The sequence below is a fragment of the Aplidium turbinatum genome, chromosome 3 (assembly GCF_918807975.1).
Source record: "Aplidium turbinatum chromosome 3, kaAplTurb1.1, whole genome shotgun sequence".
Taxonomy (NCBI): domain Eukaryota; kingdom Metazoa; phylum Chordata; class Ascidiacea; order Aplousobranchia; family Polyclinidae; genus Aplidium; species Aplidium turbinatum.
The window spans coordinates 7,115,633-7,143,629 of record NC_137474.1 but is presented as its reverse complement, the minus strand read 5'-3'; the positions used below and the strand labels follow the sequence as shown (position 1 = coordinate 7,143,629).

Genomic DNA, 27,997 nt, shown 5'->3' with positions numbered 1-27,997 from the left:
TAGATCAAATTTTGTTTGTAATCTATATTTAAACTATTATTTTAAAGTTTATTACCATAAATTGTTTTGGTGGGTGTGTTGTGCTGCTGCTATGCAACTACAGGGTGTGAAGGAAGACAACTGACAAGTTTGGTTGAATAACAAATTTGAAAGGTACCGGTATATGTTCCATATTTAGAGCTACTTTTATTACCTTTTTATTGTTTTAGCAATGTTTTTTGATGGAGGTGTGTATTGTGAAGTACATAATGTTATGCTATGTTAATTTTTAAAATGTTACTGCTCTTTATTATATAATATCAATTATATTTGTTCCTTTGTTAATATTGAGTATTTCGTTTGGAGTAAACATCACATGTGCTTTAATTATGACTGTATTACATAGGTACCACTGAATCTGTGCTATGTGTAAGTTGTATATAATATATACAACTTACATATTATGTTGTGTGTAGAAAAGACTAAACATTAAATTTAGAGTCACTTAAGTTTTATTAAAAATTATGGTTTGTTTATAATAACAATATATAAAAGCAACTGGATTAGTGGATTGCATTTTTGTAAATCTCTTTAAGAGACAAATTGCTTTAACACAGGCCTGATTGTATCAGCTTATGACCACTTAAAGTTTTACATCAGTAAACGGTTTTATTTCCCTGGCTCAACAATACTTAAATCTGTCCTATTATGTGGCTTGTTTAGACCTTAATACTCAAATTCTTTCTGAAGAATTGTTATTGTAATGTTTACATTGAATTACGCTGGAATGAATATGAAAACTTGAAATGGAAGCTGACTCTTGCAAATCAACTATGTATAGGCTACCAATGCAGAAAGAATAATATGTTTTGAGGATGAAAGATATTATGTACTTGTGACTTGCATTTGTAAACATTTTTGTGATTCAAGATACTAATAATGTTGATGGAACACATGCAGATTTTATTCTTCAATCCGAAAGAATGTTTGTAGCTTTTTTTAAAGTTTTATAAAAAGATAAATTTTTCAAAAATGCTTAAATGCGCAGGGTGCACCGGTGCAGCCATAAAATGCATCGTCCAAAATTTTATTTTCAAGGTGCTTTAAAAGGCTTGTGAGAATTATATATATAAATTAGCAGTTGCCTATTTAAAAGGGATTTATCAATACCAGTAGTGTTTGTGTGTAAGAACCATGATGTTGTTTATTAATCTTTACTAATTTGAAAACCATTTTTTTGACCAATATATAATATATATAGACATAAACTACATTGATAAAATTTTCTTCAAAATCAATCGTTTGTTACATAATTATATTTGCACAACAATATTACAAAAAACAAACATTTAGCCACAAGATGATGGGGTATGATGAAGAAGAATCGATTTATGATGAGTGGGGTTACCATAACTCTGTCAACGTCAGTGTGGACTTCCTCTTGCCAACGGGAATCTACATCCCGATGGATGTTCCTAGAAATGCCACAATTCAAGAAATGAAAAGGGTATGTTCTGTAAAAGATTTTATAGGCTAACTCTTCAATGCATTATCTGAAAAATCAAACACAGTTCCAATCTAATGAAGACAATAAGTAAGTAAAACCAGTCAAGTTCAGAAACTTGTATAATTTATTGAATCGTCACCGTAAAGCTGGCTTCTTCAGTATCTTATTCTAACACAACATAGTTTGTTTTTTTTCCTTTTTTATGACTTATTTCACAAATGGGAATCGCATAGCTTGTTCATGTTTTCAAAGTTATAAAAATCAGCCACTCATTTTTTTCTGCAGCTTTTATGGAATGAAGCTATTCACTATCCTCTGTTCGGAAAACTTATCAACCAAGAAAGTTACACTTTTATTTACATTACACGGTTTGGTTTACCTGAAGAAATTGTGGATGAAAACAAGCACTTGAGTGAGGTACGGAGTGAAATTAGGGATCCCATCCTCATACAAATTTCTAAGTAACTTCAGCATAGGAAAAAGGTGGTTGTACTTTAGACACCATATTGATAAAAATTAATTTTGTATACATTGTGATATGAGCCTGAAATGTTGTTAGTACTAGTAGTGGGTGTGAATAAATTAGTCATTATTTAGTCATGTTACAAAGTTATAGTCTATTTCTGAATGCGCTAACTGTGTATAAGGCAGTGGTGAAATGCATAGATGGTGAGTAGGGTGTACCATTTTGCAAAAAGTTTTTAGAAGTTAGTGCGGCTATGTATCACGGGTTTCCACTTTTGTTAAAAAGTATTTTGGTGGAGTTTCATAATTTTCCCGCCAAAACTGTAGTTCTGCCGCCATTTTGAAAAAATGGCGACCAGATAATATATCATGAAGATCTACAGTCTTTAGCTGGCGCAATGTGATCATGTAATATGTCGATTACGGGGTTTTTGGGATCACAGAACACGAATCTGAAGTCAAAAACGCTCTACGGCAACAATTTTGTAAAGTGAATTTTGACTCATAGATGTGACCACACTGTTTTGGACTGCAGATTTACATGAAAAGAGCATCTTATTGTCATTTTAACCTTAAAATGCATGTATTGTGTGCAAATTTTCTAGTCGGTGTGATTATATCTGAGGGAAAAATGAACATGTACTTTCTCGTGTAGCCTACTTCAGATCCAATAAAAATCTACTAACTAGTCTACAGTAGCCTGTATATTTAGTTGCTAATCTATACCTACTTACTAACTAATGGGCAGCAACAGAGTAGCCTACCCCACGGCAAACCAAAAGGTTCGAAAAACAGAAGTAAACTCTCCCAACCGGATAAATGCCTTACTTCTACACGACGAAGATCATCATTAGCTAAAGTGACTCGAAGAGTAGCTATAGTGATCCTACCCAAGTTACAAGATTCAGATCAGTTATGCCACTGAATGAGACGTCGGTGAAGCATATCGGTCATTGGCACAAATACCAAAAAGAAAGTACTTCCTCATTGGGAACACTAGCAAAGACTAGGTGTTTCTAAGCTTCCTAAAAGCTCTGACGTTCTAGCTAGGCTGTTGTTCCTCAGAGACCAAAGTCACAGAACGATCAACCAATCCATCGTGATAGCAAGGGAGGAAATTTGTCAGGTATGGAAACATCATTTTGGCGTGGGTTTGGTATTTGGTAAGAAGAACGAGAAACAATCTGGAACAGAGAAGGAATCGTGTAAGGTTATTGTTAAAAATGCGGATATAGACCGGCATCTGAGGAATTTGTATGAAACTTGGTATCAACTAGAACTTGAGTCTAGGCGTGAGAGAGTGAAAGGTGCCATTGGTGGTATGTTGTTTGATACGACTGCAGCCAATTCAGGGAGGTGGCAAGGTGCTTGACTGCTTGTACATTGCTGGAGGCAACAATTGGGAAAGCAATTTGGAACTTACTGATTAAGAGTGGCTACAAATGCCAGTATCAGAATGGAAAAACTTCTAAAATTTATAAGAAACTAAACAAATTCACTTTGAACGTAAGGGTGGTCAACGATATTGCGGAACGCGAGATTAAGCTATTCACTGATTTTATTGACAGGTGTTCTGACGAGAGCCACCGGCAAGCTCTCTTGCTTGTTGTGCAAAGGCACAGAGAACAGTTCTCAGATTACAAAATGCTAAGTTAGCCAAACTCAATTGTCAAAGAAATTCGTCAAGAATTTAGTGAATTGGTTGTTTGCTTAACTCTGGTATTGCGTTGATGATAAGAAATAGCATGCAGAAGAAACAGGGATGGATCATGTCTGAGAGTGATTAACTCAATTTGTTTGTAAATAAATCGTGTTGTTATTTCAAAAGTTTGACAATAGTTCAGGATTATTCATTCTGGTGTGAGGTATTCTTGGTCAGATTGTGTCCATGTCTGTAAAATTTCACCATTAATTTCAAGGGGTAAAATTTCACTTTGCAAAATTGTTCTCGTAGAGCGTTTTTGGCTTCAGAGTCGTGTTCTGTGACCCCAGAAACCCTGTAATCGACATATCACATGATCACATTGCGCCAGTTTAAGGCTGTAGATTTGCATGATATCTCATCTGGCCGCCATTTTTTCAAAATGGCGGCAGAACCACAGTTTTGGCGGGAAAATTCTGAAACTCCACCAAAATACTTTTTAACAAAAGTGGAAACCCGTAATACATAGCTGCACTAATTTCTAAAAACTTTTTGCTAAATGGTACACCCTAATGGTGAGTGTATTAGTCAGTGACTACTTAAAACAATGTATAATTGTATGCACAGCATACTGAACCTAATAATTGTGTGTGTATGAGTTATGGATGTTGTTTTCCACAAAAGGTTTGCTGTAAAGAAAGTGATCATTGTAATGAAAGTTTTTTCAAGTAAAACGTTGTCCTTTGTTTTTTTTTTAACAGTTTGATTTGATCCATGAGCTGCCTGTGTTAAAACTCGTTCAGAGCCAAGGAAACATAGAAGAAAAACGAATTGTGCAAGAAATCCATCAATTAGCTGGGATTAAAAGTACTGTGTTTGCTTTTAACCTTCCGTTGTGTTTTATCATGATCGTCCTAACTCGGTTTTGTCCCCGCTAGTGGGGATTGGTCATTTCAGCGGCTTGAAAATTATGTCACTTAAACTAATGCTAGATTTTGTTAATTCTTCATTTTAGCAACATCAAGCCTATGTTATTAACGTGCGCCTGAACATCTTCGTTTGCTCAACACTGGACAGTGGACACTAACACTTTCCATTTTTTGATCGATTGTTGGAATCTTTACCCTCCGACTGAGAAGCTTCTTTGCAAGCTTAACCCTGGCAGTTACGCAATTACGCTATTATTTATTGAGGATTTAAACCTCTGATGCAGTCCCGGTCACAGAGATTGAATTGCTTGTTTTTAAAGTGTTGTCTCTAAATTATTCCATCCACTATGTGCCGCTGACTGGAGAGCAGTTCTTGAAATGCGTTGCTCAAGCTCGCTTGACCTTTAAGTATCTTTTCACATAAAGTCAGACGCTTTACCAACTGAGCTATCCTGGCAAGTATCTATTAGTTGTGAATTCTCTCTCTCTGTTGTGAATTCTCAGATGAAAATGATCTGAACATCGACGCCGAATGCATAAGCTTCAGGAAAGACATGCGCGAGCTCGCAATCCAAGTGTCAAAAGAACGAGACTCTTTAGATTGGAAGGTACGTTGTTTAGCTTGATACGTTTGTCAGGGAAGTACCTTTGTGAACAATCTTTTTTAGTTTGATAATGATTTAAGTTTGATTGATGAAAAGTAACTTTTGCTGCATGTTGATTTCAGCAGCTGATTGTTTTCCGTTTACAGTCCATCTATCAAAAGTTGCAGTTTTTTACATTGTTTTATCGTCCAATTACATTTGTGAGCTAAAAATCTGCCGGAACAAGTTTACCCTTAAAAGGTGACACGAAAACGAAATTACCGTTGAGCTATTTAAACAGTTTTTGTCAAAATGAAAGTAGTTTTGTTTGGATTGCGTTACGATGTTTTTGCGAGCCTCTTCATTGGTACCGGAATGTAACAGTAAACAAGATGTGCGGATTTTTGACTGGGATAATTAATTTATTCCTGCTCCTGCAAATTCGCCCTGACAAATGGGTATGCGTGCGGCGACAACTATCATTTCTCAGGTCACACTGGTAGATTTATTGAACGATGACGAAAAATGTAACGACATAAGACTTGTTACCGTATGTCAACATAACAAAATGAAACAAAATGGCTCGTTTGGTTTTGTTTCATGTTAAATGACAAAGAAATCATGTTTTTCTGGTTCTGCTACAACTCAGTCACTTCAATGCAGGCATTGCTGGAGAACCACTATCCGCCTGGCCTCATACCTTACTTGAACGAACAAACACATTACCACCGTGATTATGGCCTTATTCAACTTAAATATGAAAACACGGAAGTAAGTGAAAAGGTCATTTAGTCAAACATTTATTCAACACCACGCACGTGGGAAAAGTACCATTTTAATGCTAATGGATTGGTAGTTTCTCTTTCACTATGTGGTGGTATTTTTAAAGCTCTACTGTAGTTTATTACCAGCATAGACAATAGATAGGCGCATTTTATCATAACAATTTCTTTATGTGTATCGCGAGCTTATCTCGCGAAGATTCATGAAACAGATGAGTTCCTGTATTGAACAGTCAAACTGTATACAAGCCTGATTTTTTCATCCCTTTCTTTCACATGGAAAAATCAGTTTATGTCTATTAAAATCTCACCAACAGACGACGTACACAATCAAAGTCTATCCTAGCTGGAAGGCGGATATGTTGACCATCGAGGCTGTTCAAACGTGGGAGCTCAAGTCGAAACACAAACTTCCCACAACCAATCCCGATGACTACGTGTTAAAAGCGACTGGGAAAGAATTCATTGTCGGCGACCACAAAATTTATACTTTTAAAGTTAGTATAGGGGTTATTTGTGGAGTAGTAAATGTGCCGTATTGCATCTCTTTCATATTAAACTTTTGTTATTAAACTTATGATTTTTTGTTAAAAATTTGATAAATTTCGGACATAAAACACATGTTACATTGTTTGTGTTACCCGGTAATTACAAAAATAGCAATCTTCCGTTTCCAAAACCTTTCCATCTTTCTCCGATATCTTAGTGTCTTTCTCGATGTCTTACAAAATAGCCAGTTTCGGAGATTCCGATTCGGAGACAGCCCTTTTTTTGGAGATTTAGGCCAAATGCCAAATGGCTGTAAAGTCTCAGCGGAAATAAAAAGAGCTGTCAACCAGAGTTTCATAATTAACGCGCTGTCAATTAAAATGCGATTGTCTGCATGGAACTCACCTTAAACCAATTACTGCATAAACTGTTTCGTTTGCATGGGTATGGGAAGGTAAACACAAACACCGTCTACCTAAATAATCACTCCAAATAAACGGATTCTGCTGTCGCTGGATTTTCAAGAAAGTACCGAATCGGTCGTCTTCGAATAGTTTCTGACCTTATGTCTTCCTCCGATATCTTAATGTTTTCTTGTGATGTCTTATTGTCTTTCTCCAATATGTTTAGTGTCTTCGCGATGCGTTGATCAGCAAGCGAGATACCATGGTGACATCCGTAAAAGCTCCTCCAGTCCTCACTTTGATGCATGTTGGATCTGTCCGCAAACTCTTACCGCAGTCGTCAAATGTTTTGTCTAAAATAAGGGTAAGTTCATGAGTGAATTGTGGTTCGTTTATAGTAGATTTACACATCTTTAGAAAACCGTTCAACACTGTGAACGGCTTATAGTCATGAAAAACACTTTTATTTGGCGTCCATTTTTTCATGTTCGATCAATACCATCTGTGATTGCGATCATTACTCAATGCAAAACTAGCTGTACTTCTTCGTCGTAAAAGAGCCCTGTCGTATAAGGGTGTCCGGTCGTTTGGTCGACAGTCATTTGGTCCACAGGACGTTTGGTCGACAGGACATTTGATCGACAGACATTTAGTCGACAGGACGTTTGGTCGACAGGACATTTGATCGACAGGACATTTGATCGACAAACATTTGGTCGACAGGACGTTAGGTTGACGGAACGATTTATTTTAGGGTTAGAGTTAGGGTTAGGTTAGGGTTAGTTAACTAACTCTAACCCTAAAATGAATCGTTCTGTCGACCTAACGTCCTGTCGACCAAATGTCTGTCGACCAAATGTCTGTCGACCAAATGTCCTGTCGGCCAAATGTCTTGTCGACGAAATGTCTTGTCGACCAAATGTCTGTCGACCAAATGTCTGTCGACCAAACGTCCTGTCGACCAAATGACCGGGTACCTCGTAAAAAACCTTAGCTGTTGCAGAGCGACAATAAATAAAAAACATAACATAACAGTTTGTGTTTTTGCACATTTGAAGTGCGCTTTACCTACCGTGCTTCCTAATCAAGTGTCAAAGTGCTTGTGAATAAACAAGCCATGGAGACTTATATGCATAAACGTACCAACAATCCAACATGTAAGCTTCAAATTTAACTGGAGTCTGAGCGGTACCCTGGATAGTTGTCAGAAATGCTGTCATATAGTGTTTGTGTAGTAGTTGGTGAATATAGCTTTTGTGTATACAGTATTTTGGGCTACTTTTGTAGAAATTACCACTTGTACTGTAAAACCTAAGAGTGTCTGACAAGTGACAACACTCGCAAAAAAGAAAGGTTTGTCATTTTTTAAACTGAAACCAGGAGTTTTGCATTGATTGAGGATTCAGTGCGTGCACTTTGTCAATTTGGTTGCTCATAACTATCACTTCAAAGAGACACAAAGTACATTCAGCTAGACTGTGAATAGAAAAAACTTGATCAGCCTCCAGTCAGGTTTGTACGTTGGCAAGGTCTGTGTATTGGTTCAAACCTACGCCAATGCTCAGCGAAAAAAGTAGATTTTTTACATTGCATTAACGTCGTAGCAATATCGAAATACAACTTGATTTCCATATACCTATTTGTTGTTTCTCCCAGACTGATTTTGCGCCGCCCGTTCCAGAGAAGCGGCGTACCGTGTGGTCACTGTGGCAAACCGACCAGAACTTCAATCTTAAAATACTTCGAGCAGGAAATGTCAACGCTGGTCAAGATAAAGACAAGAAAGTACAGTAATCAAACGAACCATGCTATGCTACATTAAATTGTCAACAGTCGAAGCAGCATCATCCTACCTACCTATGAAGTTTTTGTGACGTTGAAAATAAAACACCAGTTTAAAATAGAAATAAACGCACTTTATCAAAACAGCTTTGCTGGTTACTTGTGTTATGCGTATTGAAATATATCACGTGTTTGTTGCATCACCATGACATCACACACATGCGGATGACACACTTCTGTTACCTGTTTCAGCTGATTGTTCACGTCGGGCTGTATCATGGCTTGGAAACGTTGTGTGCGACTTGTTACACAAAGGAACATTCAAAGGAAGGAATAGGTATTGAGACCACTGCTGTGTTTTGTAGAGTTCTCAAGGCTTTTTATGTTAGTTATGAAACATATCAACAGCTTGTGAAATCCTGTCATATTTTTATTGCTTCTTCAGTCTAGGTTAAGCACAAAAGTGTAATTTACCTATCTAAAGGTAAAGGGGGGTCCCATACTTGATTCAAGTGTCGGGTATGAGAAGATAAGGTTCTCATTGTACTAAGCCTTCGGCACTAAGGAGAGTAGGGTGGTCAGTTCCGTTCTCTCGGCCGCCTTTACTCCAGCAATTATGCCCACCCAATTTATTACACCCTGGGTAGAGGTAAGCGGTGTTTTCAACAACCAGCCGAAGCCAGGAGTCGAACCAGGTTTGCATAATTGGAAAGCCAATGCCTTATCCGTTGGGCCATCCCACCGCCTATCTACAACACCAAAAAACTTTTAGCGAAAAACAATGTGGGAATTTGGCATAAAGATTTTTCAGCTGTGTATGGACAAATTTTAGTTGCAATGCACCTGTGTTTTCCCGCTATCACATGTCACCACATCCCAGCCAACGAAAACCGTTGTTTTTACATTGATTCAGACGTTGAATCAATGTAAAAACAACGGGTTTTGCTAGCTTTGATGTACCTTATTAAGATCAAAAACATAGATTCGATTCTTAAATTATATTTCTTAAACTGTGGAACAGGCAACGAGTACACTTGGGATCAAGAATGCTTTTTCGAGATAAGGACTTGCGATTTACCGAGAAATTCGAGACTGTGCATTACAATTTGTACTCTGAACCGGGCTAAGAAGAAGGGAAAGGCGGTGAGCTTCTACTTGTCATGACTTCACTACAATGTTGCGATAGCAAACTTGATTCCGAATTGAACCACAACATTAAAACAGCGATAGTCAGTTTTGTACCCTTACACCAGTGGTTCTCAACGGGGGCGGTACCGCCCCCCCAGGGGAGGGGGGGAGCATTTTGATTTTGCAGGGGAGCGGTATGATTCCCTCGGCTTAAGGGAGGCTTTTTGATTATTAGGGGGAATTCTGGTTTAACCCATCTACAGACTAGTGTAACGATTTCGTCACATCATTGTCTGGATAATTAATCTATTCTACATGCTCGCACGATAGCCAAGCAATTTCTCTTACACCATCGTCGTATTTGATTGACCGCCGTTTTGTTTACAAACGGTATCTATTTAAAATTTAAATTCAGTAATTTTTCAGTATATCACGAAATCTGGTGAGTTCCATTATGACGTAACCACTACTACCAGTACCGTATACTGTTTTCATCCTCACAAATATATATTTGCTTTTCGTAATTAATCGTTTTTGTTGGGGGCGGTCAAATTTCGCCTGTTTATAAAGGGGGCGTTGGGCCAAAAAAGGTTGAGAAACGCTGCCTTACACCGTCGCTAGCTTGCTGACAAAAGCAACAGCAGCAGCGGATTCACCTAGCTTGGTAAAAGGTAAAGGTGGTCCCATACTTGATTCAAGTGTCGGATATGAGAAGATAAGGTTCTCATTGTACTAAGCCTTCGGCACTAAGGAGAGTAGGGTGGCCAGTTCCTTTCTCTCGGCCACCTTTCCTGCAGCAATTATGCCCACCCAATTTATTACACCCTGGGTAGAGGTGAGCGGTGTTTCCAACAACCAGTAGAAGCTGGGAGTACTGTATAACCAGGTTTGCATAATTGGAAAGCCAATGCCTTATCCGTTGGGTCATCCCACCGCCTAGCTTGGTATTACATCAAAATTTCCCGATCGAAAGTTTAAGTTGACGTTGTATTGGAAATGAATCTTTAACTTATGTTTGTCGCACCAGGCTTCCTCCGGTCGTGCCACACACGGTGGTCAAAGATTTAGTTTGTCTGAACGGGAAGGCAAGGATGTCTATTAGGGTGTTTCATTTTTTCCACACTTTCGAACTTAAAAACGTTCGGGTTTGCGTATGATGGGATTTTGGACACTGATTTAAAAAAATGTAATTTTTATTCCATTATGACGTTATTTAGATGTGGCACCGCGTGGTCGAAACTCGTGGGGGGCTAAAAATAGGGGATTTCCCGTAACTCGGTAACGGATCATGGTAGAGAGACGAAATTGGTGTCAAAATGCACAAAAGGGCCACTTTCCTATACCTTCTTAAGAGACTTCATTGCCGTATCTTCCCCACAAAGCGAATTATATCGAAAAAACGATATTTCGCATGCACAAGGTGTTGCTATAAGTTCAATGTTTTCCGTCAGTAGAGTTGTTGCTGCAAATTTACCTTGCATTACTGCTACAAAGCTAAGAAAAGGAAAAAGAATGGTAGTTGAGAATGAGACCCATTTGGCTAACTTGGAAAGTTCCGACAAAGACGAAACTGATCCAACTTTTTTGCTAAAACCGATCACAGGTGGGAGCCAGTACGCAAAACTCTGAAAGTGAGTAGTGGTCAATGTGTATAAAACTTTTATAAAACCTTTATAATGTGTACAAAGGTCAATTAAAGAATGCACAAACAAATCGAATGGTTAACTGAACAGAAGGAAGTTAGCAAAGGACAAAACGACGATTTTAGGAGTGGTCAAATGTGCATGCAGGTGTTGGCTTGTTCTACAGTACATGTATGGATGTACCACACAATTTGAAGCATTTTTTGATTTATAAACAAGAAACCATATGCAACTCCAGCTGGATAACGACTGCCAATGGCTATCTTCGCTTGTTTGTTTTTCAATTTGACAAGCTTTCTACAGCAGACAAGTCAAAACTGATCAAGTTAGCGTCCTATAGGCCTACATCGTGTCTGTTTACGTTCCTTCATTTATAATGATTCATTTAACACCAAAGGCATGTGATGGACCATTTATTACTTTGTTTTAGCGAGATTTGCTGCTAGCATACCGGGACATTGAAGAAGAAGTGATTGATGTAGTTTACAGATATTTCGTGGAGCATGATTCTCAGTGGCTGTCTTCAGAAAACGTGATCTCTTTTCTGGAGTCTCCACCGTTTCCCTTTGAAATTGTGAAAATCCCTACTTTGCTTCCAGCAACTGTTGATATTCGAAATATGTTGAAGAGCGCAGCAGCGAGATTGAGGATTTTTTTCACAGTTCAAAGCCAATTTGCAACATGCGTCAAGTGCGCCCATGTACCTCCATCTTTCTGGAGGTCGATTGATAACAATAATCGTTCCACTGAGCGACGAATCGGAAAGCTCAAAAGTGTTACAGGAGAGCGAATTAGTAATGAAAGCAACTGCCGTGCCGATTTGCGACTTCGTGCACTTTTGTGCAACATGGAATGATAGATTGATAGTGCTTATTATACTAGTAGCGTTGTTTGCTGTTAAAGAGTTATTTTGTTATTAGAACGATCAGTTAATATAAGCAATGAGCATGAGAGAAATGAAAACGTCGAGAAATGTGAACCGCATTTGCAAAATCTCGTTCAGATATACAATACTGCAAGATTAACTGTAGATATCATTAGCAAGTTTAACAGTAGGCCTATTGATTTCGTACCAGTATCAATTTATCTCTGCAAATTCTCAGCTTTGCATTACGTATACAATTGCTAAGTATGCAACAGAACAGTTACCTCGATACCATTAAAGAAGTATTACGAAAAAGTACTTATTTAGAAGCAAAATAAGTACCGTGCATCGTAACTTTGTAAAAAACGTTTTTTTTTTGATGTACTTCGTTTTGCGGCGAAGATACGGCAAAGAAGTTTCTTAAGAAGGTATAGGAAAGCGGCCCTTGTTTCGTCTTCGTCGGAACTTTCCAAGTTAGCCAAATGGGTCTCACTCTCAACTACCATTCTTTTTCCTTTTCTTAGCTTTGTAGCAGTAATGCAAGGTAAATTTGCAGCAACAGCTCTACTGACGGAAAACATTGAACTTATAGCAACATCTTGTGCATGCGAAATATCGTTTTTTCGATACAATTCGCTTTGTGGGGAAGATACGGCAATGAAGTCTCTTAAGAAGGTATAGGAAAGTGGCCCTTCTGCGCATTTTGACACCAATTTCGTCTCTCTACCATGTTCCGTTACCGAGTTACGGGAAATACCCTATTTTTGGCCCCACACGAGTTTCGACCACGCGGTGCCACATCTAAATGACGTCATAATGGAATAAAAATTACATTTTTAAAATCAGTGTCCAAAATCCCATCATACGCAAACCCGAACGTTTTTAAGTTCGAAAGTGTGGAAAAAATGAAACACCCTAAATTGTCTATCGTCGTGTCAGTGAATTCAAACCGCAAATAATTGTGAAATGCTCATGTAGAGTTAGAAGGATTGCCATTTCCATTTTGTGAATGCATCTAGCGACATTTAGCATAACAACTTTAGCCAGCTTGATGAACCAAACTCTATAGTAAAAAAAAATACTTCTTCTGTTAAAACAGTGGAAAACTTATGTATATTTACTGTCTTGAACATTTTCAGGAGAGTAGTCTCAAAGCTTTGCTCTCCAATTCTACTCCGATTGCTTGGGTCAACATGACAGTGTTCGATTACAGACAATATCTCAAAATGGGAGTTGTAAGTTTTTTTAACCATATCTATTTTTGGACTGCTTTGCATCTATTTTATTTTATGCGTCCTTTCAGAAGGTTGATGTAGCCACATGACTTCATGGTAACAAATAACGTTGTGCCAACAAAATTTCAATGTAATCTTTAGGTTTAAATCCATTTAGTATTAATTTCTGTTGTAACTTTGGCATCATGCGGCTTTGATGTGTGATTCCTAGCAACTTAAAGTCATGCTTCAAGACAGAAATCTTGGTAAACAAATAAAGCTTGATGATATTGTTTTACAAGCACCGATTTTTTGGCATCACAAACAATAGCTGATGTTTTCCAATCCTTTCTTTTGCTTTCCAGCATCGTTTGAATTGCTGGTTATGGCCAGAAAACCTTGACTCGAACAATCTGAAGCCTAGTGGCGTCGTGACGATGAATCCGGACACCGACGAGGCCCCATTCATTGAGATCCTTATCAAGGAAAGTTCAAACGCTTTTTTCAAGTATCCCACACACGCGGAGGTATGCTGCTTGTGATCGAGGTGTAATTTCAGCGAAAAGCCAGAAACGCTTTGCCAATATTTGTATTGTTAAATGAAAGTTATGTATATTTGATTGATGATAATTAATACTGTTAGTTGAAGTGTCATATACATGAACCCCTCGCGTAGCAACAACCTAAAATTGTCGGTAGTAATCAGTTGATTACCTCAATCTTGAGTGTGATTGTTACATCAAGGTTCTCTCTTATTCTCTCCATTGAACACCTGGATCGACCAGTTGTCTGCAAAATCTCCTTCATTTCTCTCCATCGTTGGCATCTTCAAATTTCTATTTGTCAGGTCATCTTTGACAGTGTTTTCCCATGTTTCCTTTGGTCTTTTTCTCATTTCCCCCCGTCATTACCTCATTCCAAACTCGTTTTGTCAAATTGCTTACTTAAAAGTTTCATCAATGTTTCGGGGAAGTCTAACATTCAAAGGTGGGTGGATCCAAGGAATCCGTTAACTTTTTGATTATTTTTTTGTTTTAAGTCAAAGTATAACGCTAGATCATATGGAGTTACTTGTTTTTGCTGTTGTTGTTGCGCGGCAAAGTTTCCTGAACAAGCTCTTCATGATACGAATACTAGGGAAAGTTGCACAAATTTTACAGGACTGTTTACTTCAAATTTTCATGTAAGGCAAAGAAACTTTGTACTGAAAGGAATTTGAGTTTTTAGTCCCGGAGAACCCGACACTGAGTAAATGAGCTGATTAAAATTTTGAAAACTGTAGTAACTCAGCTTGCAAAGTCTGTCTAAATCATTGTTGAAAGGACAGATTTAATTAGCTAAGAAGGCCACTTTCCATGAATTTACTCCTTTTTCTGTATTTTGGAATTCATATTCTCGTAACTAGATTTTTGGTTTTAGCAATCTAAATGGATATCCTGCTTTCATATACCTCCTCTCACAAAGGACTGAGAGCTAAAATGAGACATGAAGCTCTTGTTGCTTTAACTCAGGTTTTAGAGGTAGCTGCCCAGCAAGCAAGTGCCCAAAAACTGGAAATTTTTCCAAGTCCTTCGAAATCTCACCTCCTGCAATTGGACGAGATTATCAAGAAAGACAGATTTGATGATCTATTCGATAACGAACGAAGTCTTCTGTGGTAAGCAAACTCTTGTGGAATCTGACGTTACATCGCTTCTTTCAAAACGCTACAGCAATACAAATGCAATGTTAATGCCCATACAATGCAAAATTACATCAAATTCTATTGGCTATTTGTGTAGTTTCTGTTAGAAATTTTACTCCTACGAATTTACAAAAGGTAGTTTTAACAGTGGCGTAGCCAAGTTTTTTTTTAGGAGGTTTCAACCCCCCCTTTGGCACGCGTGTGGCGTCACGATTATGTAAATGATGCTTTCAGTCACTTTATGTCTCTAAAACAAAGTTTGCCTAATTTTAAACGAAACTGCATTAAACGAGCGAGTTTTGCCAATACCAAACATTCAAATATCTCAGCCAGGAATTAGCAACAAGAAAACATAGAGACTTAGCTATATTTCCGAAAAAATGCCGAAGAAAACATGATCTTATCCTTTTGCTATGTCACCCGAAAGCACCATTTTACAAGAATATTTATACTCACATTTTTGTTGAAAATACTTTCAGAATGCACCAAATTCAAAGTAATTTTTCAAAATTTTCTGGGGGAGCCTCCAGACCCCCGCCGCTGGGTGTCGTCTTAGGCAAACACGCCGTCAGGTTTCGCCCGCCGCCCGTCACCCCCCCCCCCCCCCCTTTCAAAATTCCTGGCTACGCCACTGAGTTTTAATACACCGTTCGTACGAGTTTAAAAAAAGCATCAAATTTTTTTTAATAAAATTTAACACACCACTGAGGTCGCCAAAATTGTTTTCGTATCTATGATCTGCAAAATGCTGTTTGCGTGCGCAGTTTGAGGCTAATTGATGAATTTAGCGTTATTTGGAATGCGATCGAATTAACAGCATTTCTCCTATTGAACAGGTCGTTAATTTCTTCTACGTTTTTCGCAATAGCCAGACGGCGTGACAATATGAGCGTACAATATGTTTAAAACAAAGATTCAAATAGGGCTGTCTTTCTCCTAGTGTGGGCTAACGACCAAAAAGCACATTTAAATCGTTGCTCGACATTGAAGCGATGTAAAAAGATGAGGTTCTATTTGCTGGGAAACACATAATATTTCGGTATCATTGTTTGTCCGTTGTGCTATCGTTGTCATCACGATTCTCAACGTCTTTAGACGTTGAAGCAATGTAAAAAACCGGATTTTGCTGTACGGGTCGTGGAAGAATAGATAGTTGACGTTGAATCGACATCTCAAACCGTTGCTTCTATGTCTTTATAGGTTTCTGCGTTTAGACTGCAGGGATTTGTATCCAGAAGCATTGGCCAAAGTGATATCCGCTGCCAAGTGGAACGATCACAAGACTGTAGCCCTGGTGAGATGTGTATTTGACTATTTGTGTATTGTTGCATGCATGGCGTTTAGTCACCTTCACCCAGCTAGCAAAACCCGTTGTCGAATCTATGTCGGGCCATGGCTACTTGGAGTTGCGGCCTGATTTGTCACTTTTTGCAGATTTTGATTACCGCTACTGCTAGTGTTTGACTGACGTTTTCTGAAATGTTTTTTTTTTTACTTTTTGCTGTCTCTTACTCTCTTAATGATATAAAAGCTTTTTGTTGTCTTGGGGAAGCAGTAGCAAATGAGAAAAAAATAAGCAGTCAACAGTTGCCCAAAGTTGGTAAAATCTGGAAATTTCTGCAAAATGTGACTAATCAGGCCGTATCTTTAGGCAGCCATGGTTGGGCCAATAATGGATTTTGCTGGCTGTGTAATGTAAAAATCTAAAATATGACTTACTTCTTATTGTTACAGTCTCTAACATTTGTATTTTATGGTTCTTGCAACTAGATAGCATGAGCATTGAGGACATCCCAGCTTGCGTAATTGTTTTTTTTTTACATGGACAGACGTTGAAATAGTGGAAAAATGACCATTTTTCTTAGCTGGGATGCCTAGTTCAACAGAAAAGTTGTGTTAAGTTTTAAAAGAAAAGTTTTTTTTTCAGTCCTGAGTTTTTTACAATAGAAGGAATTGATTTGTTTTTCACTTTCCTGTTGTGTTTCATCCACTTATGTAGATACAAGCCATGCTTGAGGCATGGCCTCCATTGAACCCCGAGCGAGCAATGGAACTGTTGGACTGGCAATACCCTGATGAACGTGTGCGAGACTTTGCCGTGACATGTTTAAGAAAATTAAGGTGATCCCTACTTAAACAAATGAAATTGTTGAGCCAGTTCACGTGTCATCGTAATTAATGCGTTGATGATAATTAGTTTCCTTAACATATATACTTATTGGTTAACTTTTTTACTTGTTTGGCAATAATAATAAGTAGTTGTGTTTTTTATGGTGCTGCGTCTGCCGCAGTTATGCCTCAACCACGTCGATCCTCTCAGTGGCTTAGTGGATAAAATCCCCTCCACTGAATCGGGAGGCACGGGTTCGACACCCTGTCGAGTCATGTCAAAGACTTTTTTTTAAGTGGTATTGAATGAATCGCATTTCTGCTTGACGCTCAGCAAAGGAATAGGCTCAAGGTGAAAATGTACTCGACCACTCTGACACTGTCTGCTTTGTAAAGCGGTGAGAGCCACGTGTGTCGTGTATTTACCATGCGCTATGTACAGTAATACACACATCAATGTTATCAGCTTTCTTGTCATTTAACAGAGACGACGAGCTGCAGCAATATCTGATGCAGCTCGTACAAGTTTTGAAGTTTGATTCTTACATGGACAGCAGCTTAGTGAAGTTCATCCTGGAGAGGGCCTGGAGGAGCAGAAAGCTTGGACATTTCTTGTTTTGGCATTTAAAGTGAGTGACGTGCATTCTCTGAAACAATGTGGTTGGTTTATTTGCTTTAAGTTCGATTTTGATTTGTATTTTGTAGATTTTTGTTTCAAAAAGTATCCAATCTTTTCTGCAAAGCATTGTCGCCGTTCCTTTGGCATGAATAAGGTGTGGACTGTGGATGTTCAATTGTTCAAGTCTCATATGACGCCATTTCTTAGCTTTAACACTTCATATGACGTCCGATACGACGTTTTTTATCAGCTTGTCTGTTATTAACTTATACGAACATCGTGAATCTGGAGTGGTAAAAGGATAGACCCTCGGGCCCAGAGGCTCACACGACGAATGGACGAAGAACTTATACGATACAACCACTGACGATGCTAGAAAGAAAAATTTTGGGAGACAAAAGAAACTATTGAGAGGTGGTGGCAAACGTCATCCACCATGAATTATAATATTTGTCAAACGTCGTAACAGTATTAAAGCATGAATTTCTTTGGGGGGCGGGGGGAAACATAACTTTTTAGGGGTCGATTGCTCTCCCACCCCGTGGCTACGTCCTTGAATACAATGGTCATGACAACCCTGTCTCCTAACGGCATCATAAAATATTTTAGAAGTCCCTAACCTAAGCCACTACAGGATTTTATCGATTAGATTTCTTTAACGTGTGCGAGCGTTAGGATTTCTGCGTGGCTGTTGTCCTGTTAGTAGGGGCGTTTTTATTCAACGAAGTTTTCGAAAGATCCAAGTTGCATACCTTGTACTTTTCAAAAACGGCAGCTTTTTGTGAAATATTGTGAAGTTTTTGAACAGCGACACCATAACTTCACATATTTTACGTTGAAATACTGCTCAATGATGTTGTTTCAACGTAGGGCAGAGATTTCGAAGGCGACAGCAAATATCCGGTTTTCACTCATCTTGGAGGCTTACCTGTACGGCAACATTCCTCATATGAAAGTGCTCTATAAACAATTTGAAGCACTCAATAAAATGAAGACATTGAATGAACGGGTGAGCCTTGCAACAGCGTTGCTAAACATTTCTAAACTCATTTCGGCAGCTACATTTGGCTTCAATGTTGTGTTCGCCCGTAATTTCAATGAGCATTTTCTGTTTTTGTTATACCTGATTTTTTTTGTATAGTATCTTTTTCTTGGTAGCAACGGCTCACTATTATTTAATTAAAATCTTCATATGTCTAGCGATTATATCATGTCCATGTGTTTACATACTTGAAAGGTCAAAGATCCCAAATTTGGACAAAAGGATGTGAAAACCCGAGCAAAGAAAGCTTTGCATGACACCGCCAACCAAACATCCTTCGCCGAGGCTCTGTCCCAAGTTGAGTGTCCTCTTGAACCGACCATAGATTTGCAAAACCTAGTGTAAGTTCACCCGGTTTGCAGCCTCCCCAGTCAGAAAATCAGTCGTTTTTACATTAATTGAACGTCTGCAGACGTTAAATCAAATATTAATAATGTTTATGTTAAAAAGGACTGATTTGCTGACTGGGCCTGTTTAGTGTTAATAGCCTGCTTCATGATAGGGAAATGAGACTTCTACCCACCCAGCATATCAGTTCTTTTTTTACATTGATTCAACGGCTGCAGTAGTTTGTAGGTTGGAATTTAACGTTTGCATTTTGTCGCTTCTAGCTTTTACTAATCCCCGGTGTGAATTTATCAGTTATTTATCAGCAAATTATCATTTTACTATAAATTAGATTATGAAGCTTTGCGAGTTCTAATCAATTTACTGCGCCTTTAACTGCTTTGTCATCGAATGACGTGATGTGTATCAGCAAAAATCACAACGAATTTCTTGCTCGGAGAAGCCTTAACACTCTCTGTGGTTTCAGTGTCACAGATTGCAAAGTGATGAACAGTAAGATGCGGCCGCTCTGGCTTGAGTTCACCAGCCAGGACCATCCTGATGGTACAATGAGGGTTATCTACAAAAATGGCGACGGTCAGTTTTTTCTGCTTTAAACGAAGTTTTCTTGCATGCAAGTTTATTTTAGTTTCGTATTTTAATGTGGCGAGATGATAAAGGAAATACTATCACAGACAGCATATCAATCGTGATAGGGTTGAAATGTTGTCTGGGTTAGTTGCAATACACAGGGACAGGTGAAAAACAATTGGCCCAATTCCACTTTCCACTTCAAAAATGGCCCAATTCCACTTTTTTTCGAATTGCACTTTTTGTGTTTTTCCGATTCCTGTCAGTGTCTTCTACATCATATCTGAAAATCGGCCAAATGCTTCGTTTAAGCATGAAAAATACCCTCTCAATATTTCCACTGATTTCAAGAAGGGCCCAACTCCAGCAATTGGGCCCTTGTTGCACTTAGTCAGTTAAACAAATCAGGCGTATAGCTCAGTTGACAGCACAAGGAACCACACCAAAAGATCAAAGAAACAAACAGGTTTCAGAAGGTGATGACATCAAGCTGAAAATTGCTCATACTACACTATACAGTATCAGTTTTCCACACCGGGTGTCTCATTGTGGTGGTCAGCGGAACAAAAGGCGATATCTTGAATGTGATATCAATGTCTTCAGAATGTGTGCCTTTTCTTGAGAAGCATTATCCAGCACGGCCTAGGTCCAAAAAATACCCCCGGAATCCCCCCTATCAACGCTACTGACATGGCCTGAGAAAGAAACTGGAAGGGGTGTAAATGAGCTGGTGAACCGCCTTCACGATTACATTTCCAACTACCTGGATTCTAATGTACCGAATGTACACGTATTTACCAATGAATGTTGTTGCCAAAACCACAATAATACAACGGTGCAATATCTGCATTCTTTGGCATTGCATGGCAGATTGGATTCTACAGGGTGATCAAGCCAAGTGTAGACAAATATTTATTAAAATAACAGTACATCCAAACAGGAAAAAAATTACATATGTGAAGAAAAATACAAAGAAAAGTATAAATAAACAAAATGTACTCTTATTTTTCATTCGTACTCCCTTTGCTTTCACCAAACGCCCTTGTCTGTTGTGCATTTGACTGCATGAGGCACGCAGCCACTATGGACAGACGAAAAGTTATGAAAAGTCTTTGGACAGACGAAAAGTTATTCACTGTCCAGGCTGTGCATAATCATCAAAATGACTGTATTTATGCAAAGAATAAAGAAGATATCCCACTGAAGGAAAGGCTGATGTTCCGGAAACAGAAACCAGTCTCTGTGATGGTTTGGGGTGGGGTAACTTCAAATGGTGAAGAAAATCCCCTCTTCTTCATTGAAGAGGGAGTAAAAATTAATCAACATGTTTATTTGAAAATGTTGAGGGAGACATTGATTCCCTGGATCAATGCAACATTTGGAGACGGAATAACTCTTCAACAAGATGGGGCTAGGTCCCACACAGCGAATCTTGTCCAGGACTGGTGTAAGGAGAATATGGAAGAGTTTTGGCCAAAGGAATTATGGCCTCCATCCTCTCCTGATTTAAACCCAATGGACTTCGCAATATGGAGTATCTTGGAGAGTGAAGCCTGTTCTTTAAAGCATTCAAGTGTTACAGCTCTGAGGGCAAAATTGCGCACTCGTTGGGAAAAAATACGTGCCTCATGCAGTCAAGTGCACAACAGACTGAGATGTTTGGTGAAGGCAAAGGGGGGATATATAGAAAAATAAGAGTACATTTTGTTTCTTTATACTTTTCTTTGTATTTTTTTTTATATGTGTTAATTTTTTCCTGTTTGGATGTACTGTTATTTCAATAAATATTTGTCTACACTTGGCTTGATCACCCTGTATAACTCACCATTTGCCCACACGCGGTCATTGTTGTCTGCCATGCGACAAAGAGTTTGGCATTACAGAGAGAATGCAGAGAAAGCGCCACCATATTGTCCAGCTTTACACCGGATGAAACGACATGATCTGCGAGCGCTTTCAGTTGACTACCGTGAAAGGAAGTGACATAAAAGACTGTAAAAAAAAATTTGAAAAAGTTACAAGATTAAAGCTGAGGAGTGGAAAATCTTCAGACAGCTAACTTAACAGGCTACAGGCATGAATGCCATCTTTGTGCAATGTTTTCAGTTTTTAAAGCTTCCGTACATTCTGGTTGAGTATTCCACTGATCACTTCTACACAAACCCTTGTTCCATAATTCCTCAGAAAGTGAAAGCGTTCAATCACTGGCACGATATCTTGGAGAAGAAGCACGATAGTATATGACAGCCTTGAATGTAGACCTATACAAAAATACATGCCCCATGGTGAACCCGAAGAAAACTCTGACTATAGGAGAAGTAAATATTTGATTTTGAAGCCCCTTAGACATTGCTCTATTATTGTTTTGCCTAGTTCTGTGTATTTTAATCAATCTTTTTGTGCTCTGTGCCTATTTTCTCATTAATAAAACCAATTGCAAAGAGTTTGCAGCACACCATTGAGTAGTAAAAAGGCCCAATTTTGAGGGATTAACTTCCCCATAGTTTCTCCGCAGAATGATCACCGAGTGAAATTTTCAGGCATAATACTTATCATTATATCTCAGCATATAATCGTTATCGACGTCCCACCACAAAAATAAATGACCGAAATATTTAAAACGCATTTTCTCGAAAACAACTTTGTGGAAATTGGGCCCTTCTTGAATTCACGTGTCACTCAATTGCATGAGTGGGAAGGTACATGGCATATGTCGTAGGTAGCCGGTCCACAAAATACAAGCAACTATTTTCGCTGTATTACTGTGAAATCACATTTCAGTTTCCCGAGTTAACGTCCATTCTTTTTAGACCTCCGGCAAGACATGTTGACCCTGCAGACCATCTCTATCATGGACACTCTCTGGAAGTCCGAGGGTCTTGACTTGCGCATGATCCCGTATGGTTGCCTAGCAACGGGAAACAAATCCGGAATGATAGAGGTTGGTGGTGTTGGAACAATTCTTTTCCACATTATCTTCATGACTTTGAGGCCACGAAGACATCTTTTCAACGTCAAAATTTGGTTTTTTCAATTTTACTTTTTTATTTCTCATCAAGCAATTACCGTTAACACAATCCTACCCGGCAAACTGGATTATTTTTGCATTGATTCAAGTTCAACGTCTAACCAATTTTGCAAGCTGCCCAGACAGCAAATCAACTATTTTTTTTTACATTTAACGTCTACAGACGTTGAATCAATGCAAAAAACGATTGACTTGTTGTCTGGGATGGGATAGTTTTGACACGTTAGTAGTCTTAACCCAGCCAGCAAAACTCGTTGTTTTTACATTGACTCACCGTCTGAAGGCGTAAAATCGATGCAAAACCAATGCGTTTTGTTGGCTGGAAAATGAGACACATATGTGAAAATCGAGATTTTAATATTCGGGTGTTCGTTGATGATGCACAGGTAGTGACGCATGCTAACACCATCGCCAACATACAAAAGACGAAAGCTGGCAAAATGCAAGCTGCATTTCGCCACCAAACATTGTTGGAGTGGTTGGACGAACAAGCTACCAAAAATGACACACCGTATGTAACACTCATTTAAACATTTTGCTATAAGCCTTGCCTGAAAGCTACAAAGGGCACTTGTACTCCAAGCATGCTTAAACTGTTTCAATTATATATCTTAAATTTTTCTAATGGTCTATATCAGGCAAGCTAGGGCTGTTGTAAATATTGTATGGCCACCTTTGGAAAGGAAGAGTGCCAGCTGTTATACAGTTTGCAGGGCTGTAGAATCGGGTGAAAAATATAGGCTACGACTCCTCAGTTTATAACTTACCGACTCCGGTGTTGCCAGATTTTTTTTTCAAAGTTTTGTCCTTTTTTTATTTCTAAAAATTTAATTTCACTTAGGTTTGATCGAAATTGAAACGGCGACTTTAACAGAAACTGATAAAAACACACACTTCTATTTTCTGGTAAAGTTTTAGAGCCCAATATGGAGAACTCGTAACAATATTTTGAAAAAAATATTACAAAGAAAAATGTTATGGTTCATTGTTTTGTATCAAGGCGGAGTTAGCCTTTTTGTAACGACTCTGACCACGAATGCCATGTGCTGGTGGGTGAAGACAATGGCTACATTTGAACAGCCATATGTCACTGAATTGGGTTAAGCTTTTGAACAGCATCCCATACATTTGTAGTTTGGAACGAGCGATAGAAAACTTCACATATTCCTGTGCTGGTTATTGTGTGGCTACGTATGTGCTTGGTGTAGGAGACCGCCATTCTGATAATATCATGGTGACGGAAACCGGACAGGTAACTGCAACGTACGACTTTGTATCATTGTCTTTTTTTCATTTCTCTCTATGTTCAATATCAGATGTATACAATATGTGTTTTTATACTGCGCTGTAGCCTATCGATGCTGTTCTCTCAGTGCTTTGCAACGCAGCGGAGTGCATCATCCATTCTATTTGAAATCAAACCTTAACTGCAAGGGTAGGCTACACCTTTCAAAACCCCCAAGACTGGAGTCAAACTGTGGCGCTCAGGATCTTGCCAAACTTAACATCAGAGTAACGTATATAAGTTTTTGTTGTGGTCGAGGCATCGGCTGTTTTTCTGGGAACGTTTAAATGTGTCGTGACTTTCTACAGGGTGAATGTAGACTAACTTCACCGCTGTCTAGTAGTTGAATTTGTTAACCTCATTCCAGCTTTTCCACATCGACTTTGGTCATATCTTGGGAAATTTTAAATCAAAATACGGAATAAAGCGAGAGCGCGTGCCCTTCGTACTTGCGCACGACTTTGTACACGTCATCAATAAAGGAAAGACCAATGAAAAGAAAGAATTCGAAGTCTTCCGCAAAGTGAGCGTCTTGTACCGTAGCCTACTGATACAGACAATCAATCGTGTGTTGTCTTTGGTTAGACACTTAAAGGCATGCCTGAAGGTGGACACGAAGATTGGCTTCCCGTCCGCTTAATCTAAATCTTCAAGTACGGTAAGTTACTGGGCGTAAGCCTTGATACGACAAATGCGCGGTTGCCTTAGACAAGGTTACCCCTTAGTTTAGTGATAGCTGAAGATGAGACAGCTTTGTGCTCTTAACAGCAGCTTACTTGTCGATCGCGAATGTTGCGATATACTTAAAAGTGTTTTAACTCTTTCCAGCTTTGTGATCACGCGTTCTGCATCCTCCGAAAGAAGGGCTATCTCTTTATCACCTTGTTCGCGCTGATGCTGCACTCAGGTCTCCCAGAACTCACTTCCCTCGTAAGTTCACATCAGCTCGTTTGAAACATGTTTTTTGTTTATGTTATTTGGACCGCTTCCTTTTCTTAGGGTACTCTTTAAAATAACATTCCTACTATAACCATTGTGTTAACCTCGTCTTATAAATCAGCATGTTTCATTTTACGTCCATTGCGACAACAATTGTGTTGCTAATCGCAGATGTAACACAGCAGAGACTGGAAACACTTGTGCTTCATGTCGTCATTGCATCTGTGATTCACGTCCCAGACAAAAAAATCCGTCATTTTTACATTGATTCAACATCTGCAGACGTTGAATCAATGTAAAAATGACGCATCTCGCTATCTGGATGTCATTGCATTGTTTATTGTTGCATCTGTGATTTATAAAGAGCATTTGATCATGGAATCAGCTGTTCCCAATTTTATCCATGTTGAGTTTTGTTCTTTCATCATTCGTTTCTCGATTTCAGGACCATCTTGAATATCTCCGGGAAACACTTGCATTGCATTTGTCTGAAGAAAAAGCTCTCCAGCAGTTCCGTACCAAGTTCAACAAAGCTTTGGCCGACGCTTGGTCAACTTCGGTTAACTGGTTCTTTCACAACGTCCACCGAAACTAGCAGTTTTCTGACATTTTCTTTTAATTTACGTAACTCCAGCTTGGAGATAGCAATATCTTTCACATTTGTGTTAGCATAATTTCCTTGATACTTTATTGATGAAGAAGGTTGGAGTTGTTTACTAAAATTAGTCATTCAACTTTTCTTTAAACTTAGCCTCATTGGAACAAAGTTGGAAGTGATCCCGCTCAAGGTTGCAAATACGTACGCTGCTATTTGTTGCGGGTAAACGTCAACGCCGCGACGAGCCTTGTCCCAGACAGGACAGTCCGTCATTTTTACATTGATTCAACGTTTTACCAATGTAAAACGGCAGATGGTCGACCCTGAATTCCTGATGTTTTGGGATGAAGACCAGGCTTCTCTGAAGTAAAATGGATGATGATAAAAATGGCGGATTTTGCTGTCTGGGGTGTTTGTGATCTCATTTACTTCGCATTGTACGTCGATTTAATTTTACTTTGTATCAGCTACACTTTGCAGGCATTGTTGACATTACTGCAAAAAGGAGTTTATTGTAATTGTTTTTCTCGCTTAGAAGTGATTATTGTCATTTTTATTATGTGCAATGTGTTGATCGGTAATGATAAGCTGGCTAGAAAATTCTGTTTTACGTAGAAAGTGGACATTACGTTATTCGAAGATTTTATCAAGTCTTTATATCACCTCAACCCATGTGCTGTATCAAGGGGGGGGCCCACTTATTGGAGTGGTTTGGAATGACTAAGACGATTTTAGCCCACGGTCTAAAAATCACCCCCCCCCCGAATTCTAAAAGTGGATAGAGCCCCTGCCTTAACCCCTCTCCTTCTTACCGTCTGGGCGGTACTGGTGCGTTGTCATGGTGACGCTGTGAACGAATGGTAAAATCATACTCCCACTGTTGTGTAGGTTGCTAGAACAGCTGTATCGCGGCCTGGAAACTTAGCGGCGCGATGGTCCAAACTATCGCATTTTCTTTTATCAATGCCATTGCGTTGTTCCGATTTTATTCATAAATTATCAAGCTAGCCACTGTTGTTTGACTGATGTAGACCTTCGTTTTCCCATAAATTTCGTCTTTTCTTCGATGTTGATACGATGAAGTTTCGCGTAATTCTTGTAACCGCTTCTATGGACGTTACTCGGAAGATGCCAATACACTTGTATTACTCAAGACGTTGGATGCGTGGTTGCATTTCAGATAAAAAAAAATCAGTACCGTGATTTAGCAAAGCCTCAACGATTTGATTCTGTTTGTTTTGAAACTAATGTGTGTGCGGGACGGGAACAAGGACACAATTTGCGAAAAACGGCCGCCATCTTTTCATTTGGGGACATAGTGAGTATCACTATGTCCCCGTTTTCATTGCATGAAACAACTGTCAGGTTTGAAATCGCAGCACTACAAGTCTACAATAGGCCCATTTGACACATATGCGTGTGAAAAGCTGCATTGTAAGATTCAAATTTACTTCGCACATTTCTGATGATTTTGGTTGAGTCTGCACGTTTGAGTCTTGTAAGTGAAAGGTTTTTGATGTTGTTTGACAGCCAGCGTTGTTTACCCTAACCGGAAGTCTGCACGGCTGCTTCTTGCAATCCCATGCAGGTCTCTAAGCTTCCGGCGGCCATGGCCTCCGAAACTACCGCGCCGGTAGGCCATGTTTGGTCGCCGGCTTCCACAAGCTAACATTTTCCACTCTGTGAAGAAAGAGACGTCAGGCCTTAAAACTCGTATTTTTTTCCGGCAGCCATCGTGGCCTACCAGGAGCTCCTTCTCGGCGGCCAAATCTGCGCGCTTGGAGGCCAAAGCACAAATAACGATAGCAAAAGTAAATACAATTAAACTTGCAACAATGCTAAAATGATCACTTAGCGTAGTTGAAGTCTGGGCGACGTCCTGCAATAGAATCGTTGTACCACGCAATAACTCCTTTATCGGGATTGTAATCCGGTATTGCGGGACCATCTAACGACACTAAATTGTTTCAACTGCATTACCGGATACCGCCTTTCATGAAATCTGACCATTTATACCGTCATGATGTCACCATTGAGGGTGAGAAGTCACTAACCTACAGCGGGAACACTTCTCAACTATGAAGACACGTGTTTTCCCCTCGGATGTCAATTAACCTAGTTCTTCTTTTTGACAACGAATCAATGTCCGACAACATTGCATCGACATAAAAACGACAATATTGCCAGCCGCTGTAAATTATCACTTCGGATTAACACTTTGTTAAAATAAACGTCGGGAATTACAAACAAGACTTAGTCAAACGGGCAAATGAGCGAAAGTTTTTTTTTTAAAACTTTATTCTAGATCAAGTAATAAGCGGAAAATTTTTCTTGTTTTTGTTCTGTTATGTTCGTTTAGTAC

The 27,997-nt window shown here is 39.0% G+C and overlaps 1 protein-coding gene across 1 annotated transcript; it reads left to right on the top strand.

Moving 5' to 3' along the window:
* Positions 1 to 26,788, top strand: LOC145766440 (phosphatidylinositol 4,5-bisphosphate 3-kinase catalytic subunit beta isoform-like). Its single transcript, XM_082578152.1, has 26 exons — positions 1 to 153; positions 1,333 to 1,486; positions 1,772 to 1,903; positions 4,355 to 4,460; positions 5,027 to 5,130; positions 5,770 to 5,877; positions 6,206 to 6,385; positions 7,008 to 7,145; positions 8,438 to 8,566; positions 8,816 to 8,900; positions 9,585 to 9,706; positions 13,339 to 13,434; positions 13,779 to 13,940; positions 14,925 to 15,070; positions 16,298 to 16,391; positions 17,097 to 17,218; positions 17,692 to 17,835; positions 18,696 to 18,834; positions 19,063 to 19,208; positions 19,682 to 19,791; positions 22,596 to 22,726; positions 23,200 to 23,324; positions 23,948 to 24,065; positions 24,466 to 24,621; positions 24,927 to 25,028; positions 25,483 to 26,788. The coding sequence occupies exons 2-26, from the start codon at positions 1,340 to 1,342 to the stop codon at positions 25,630 to 25,632; spliced, it is 3,192 nt and encodes a 1,063-aa protein (XP_082434278.1). The 5' UTR covers positions 1 to 153; positions 1,333 to 1,339; the 3' UTR covers positions 25,633 to 26,788.
* The last annotated feature ends 1,209 nt before the right edge of the window (positions 26,789 to 27,997 follow it).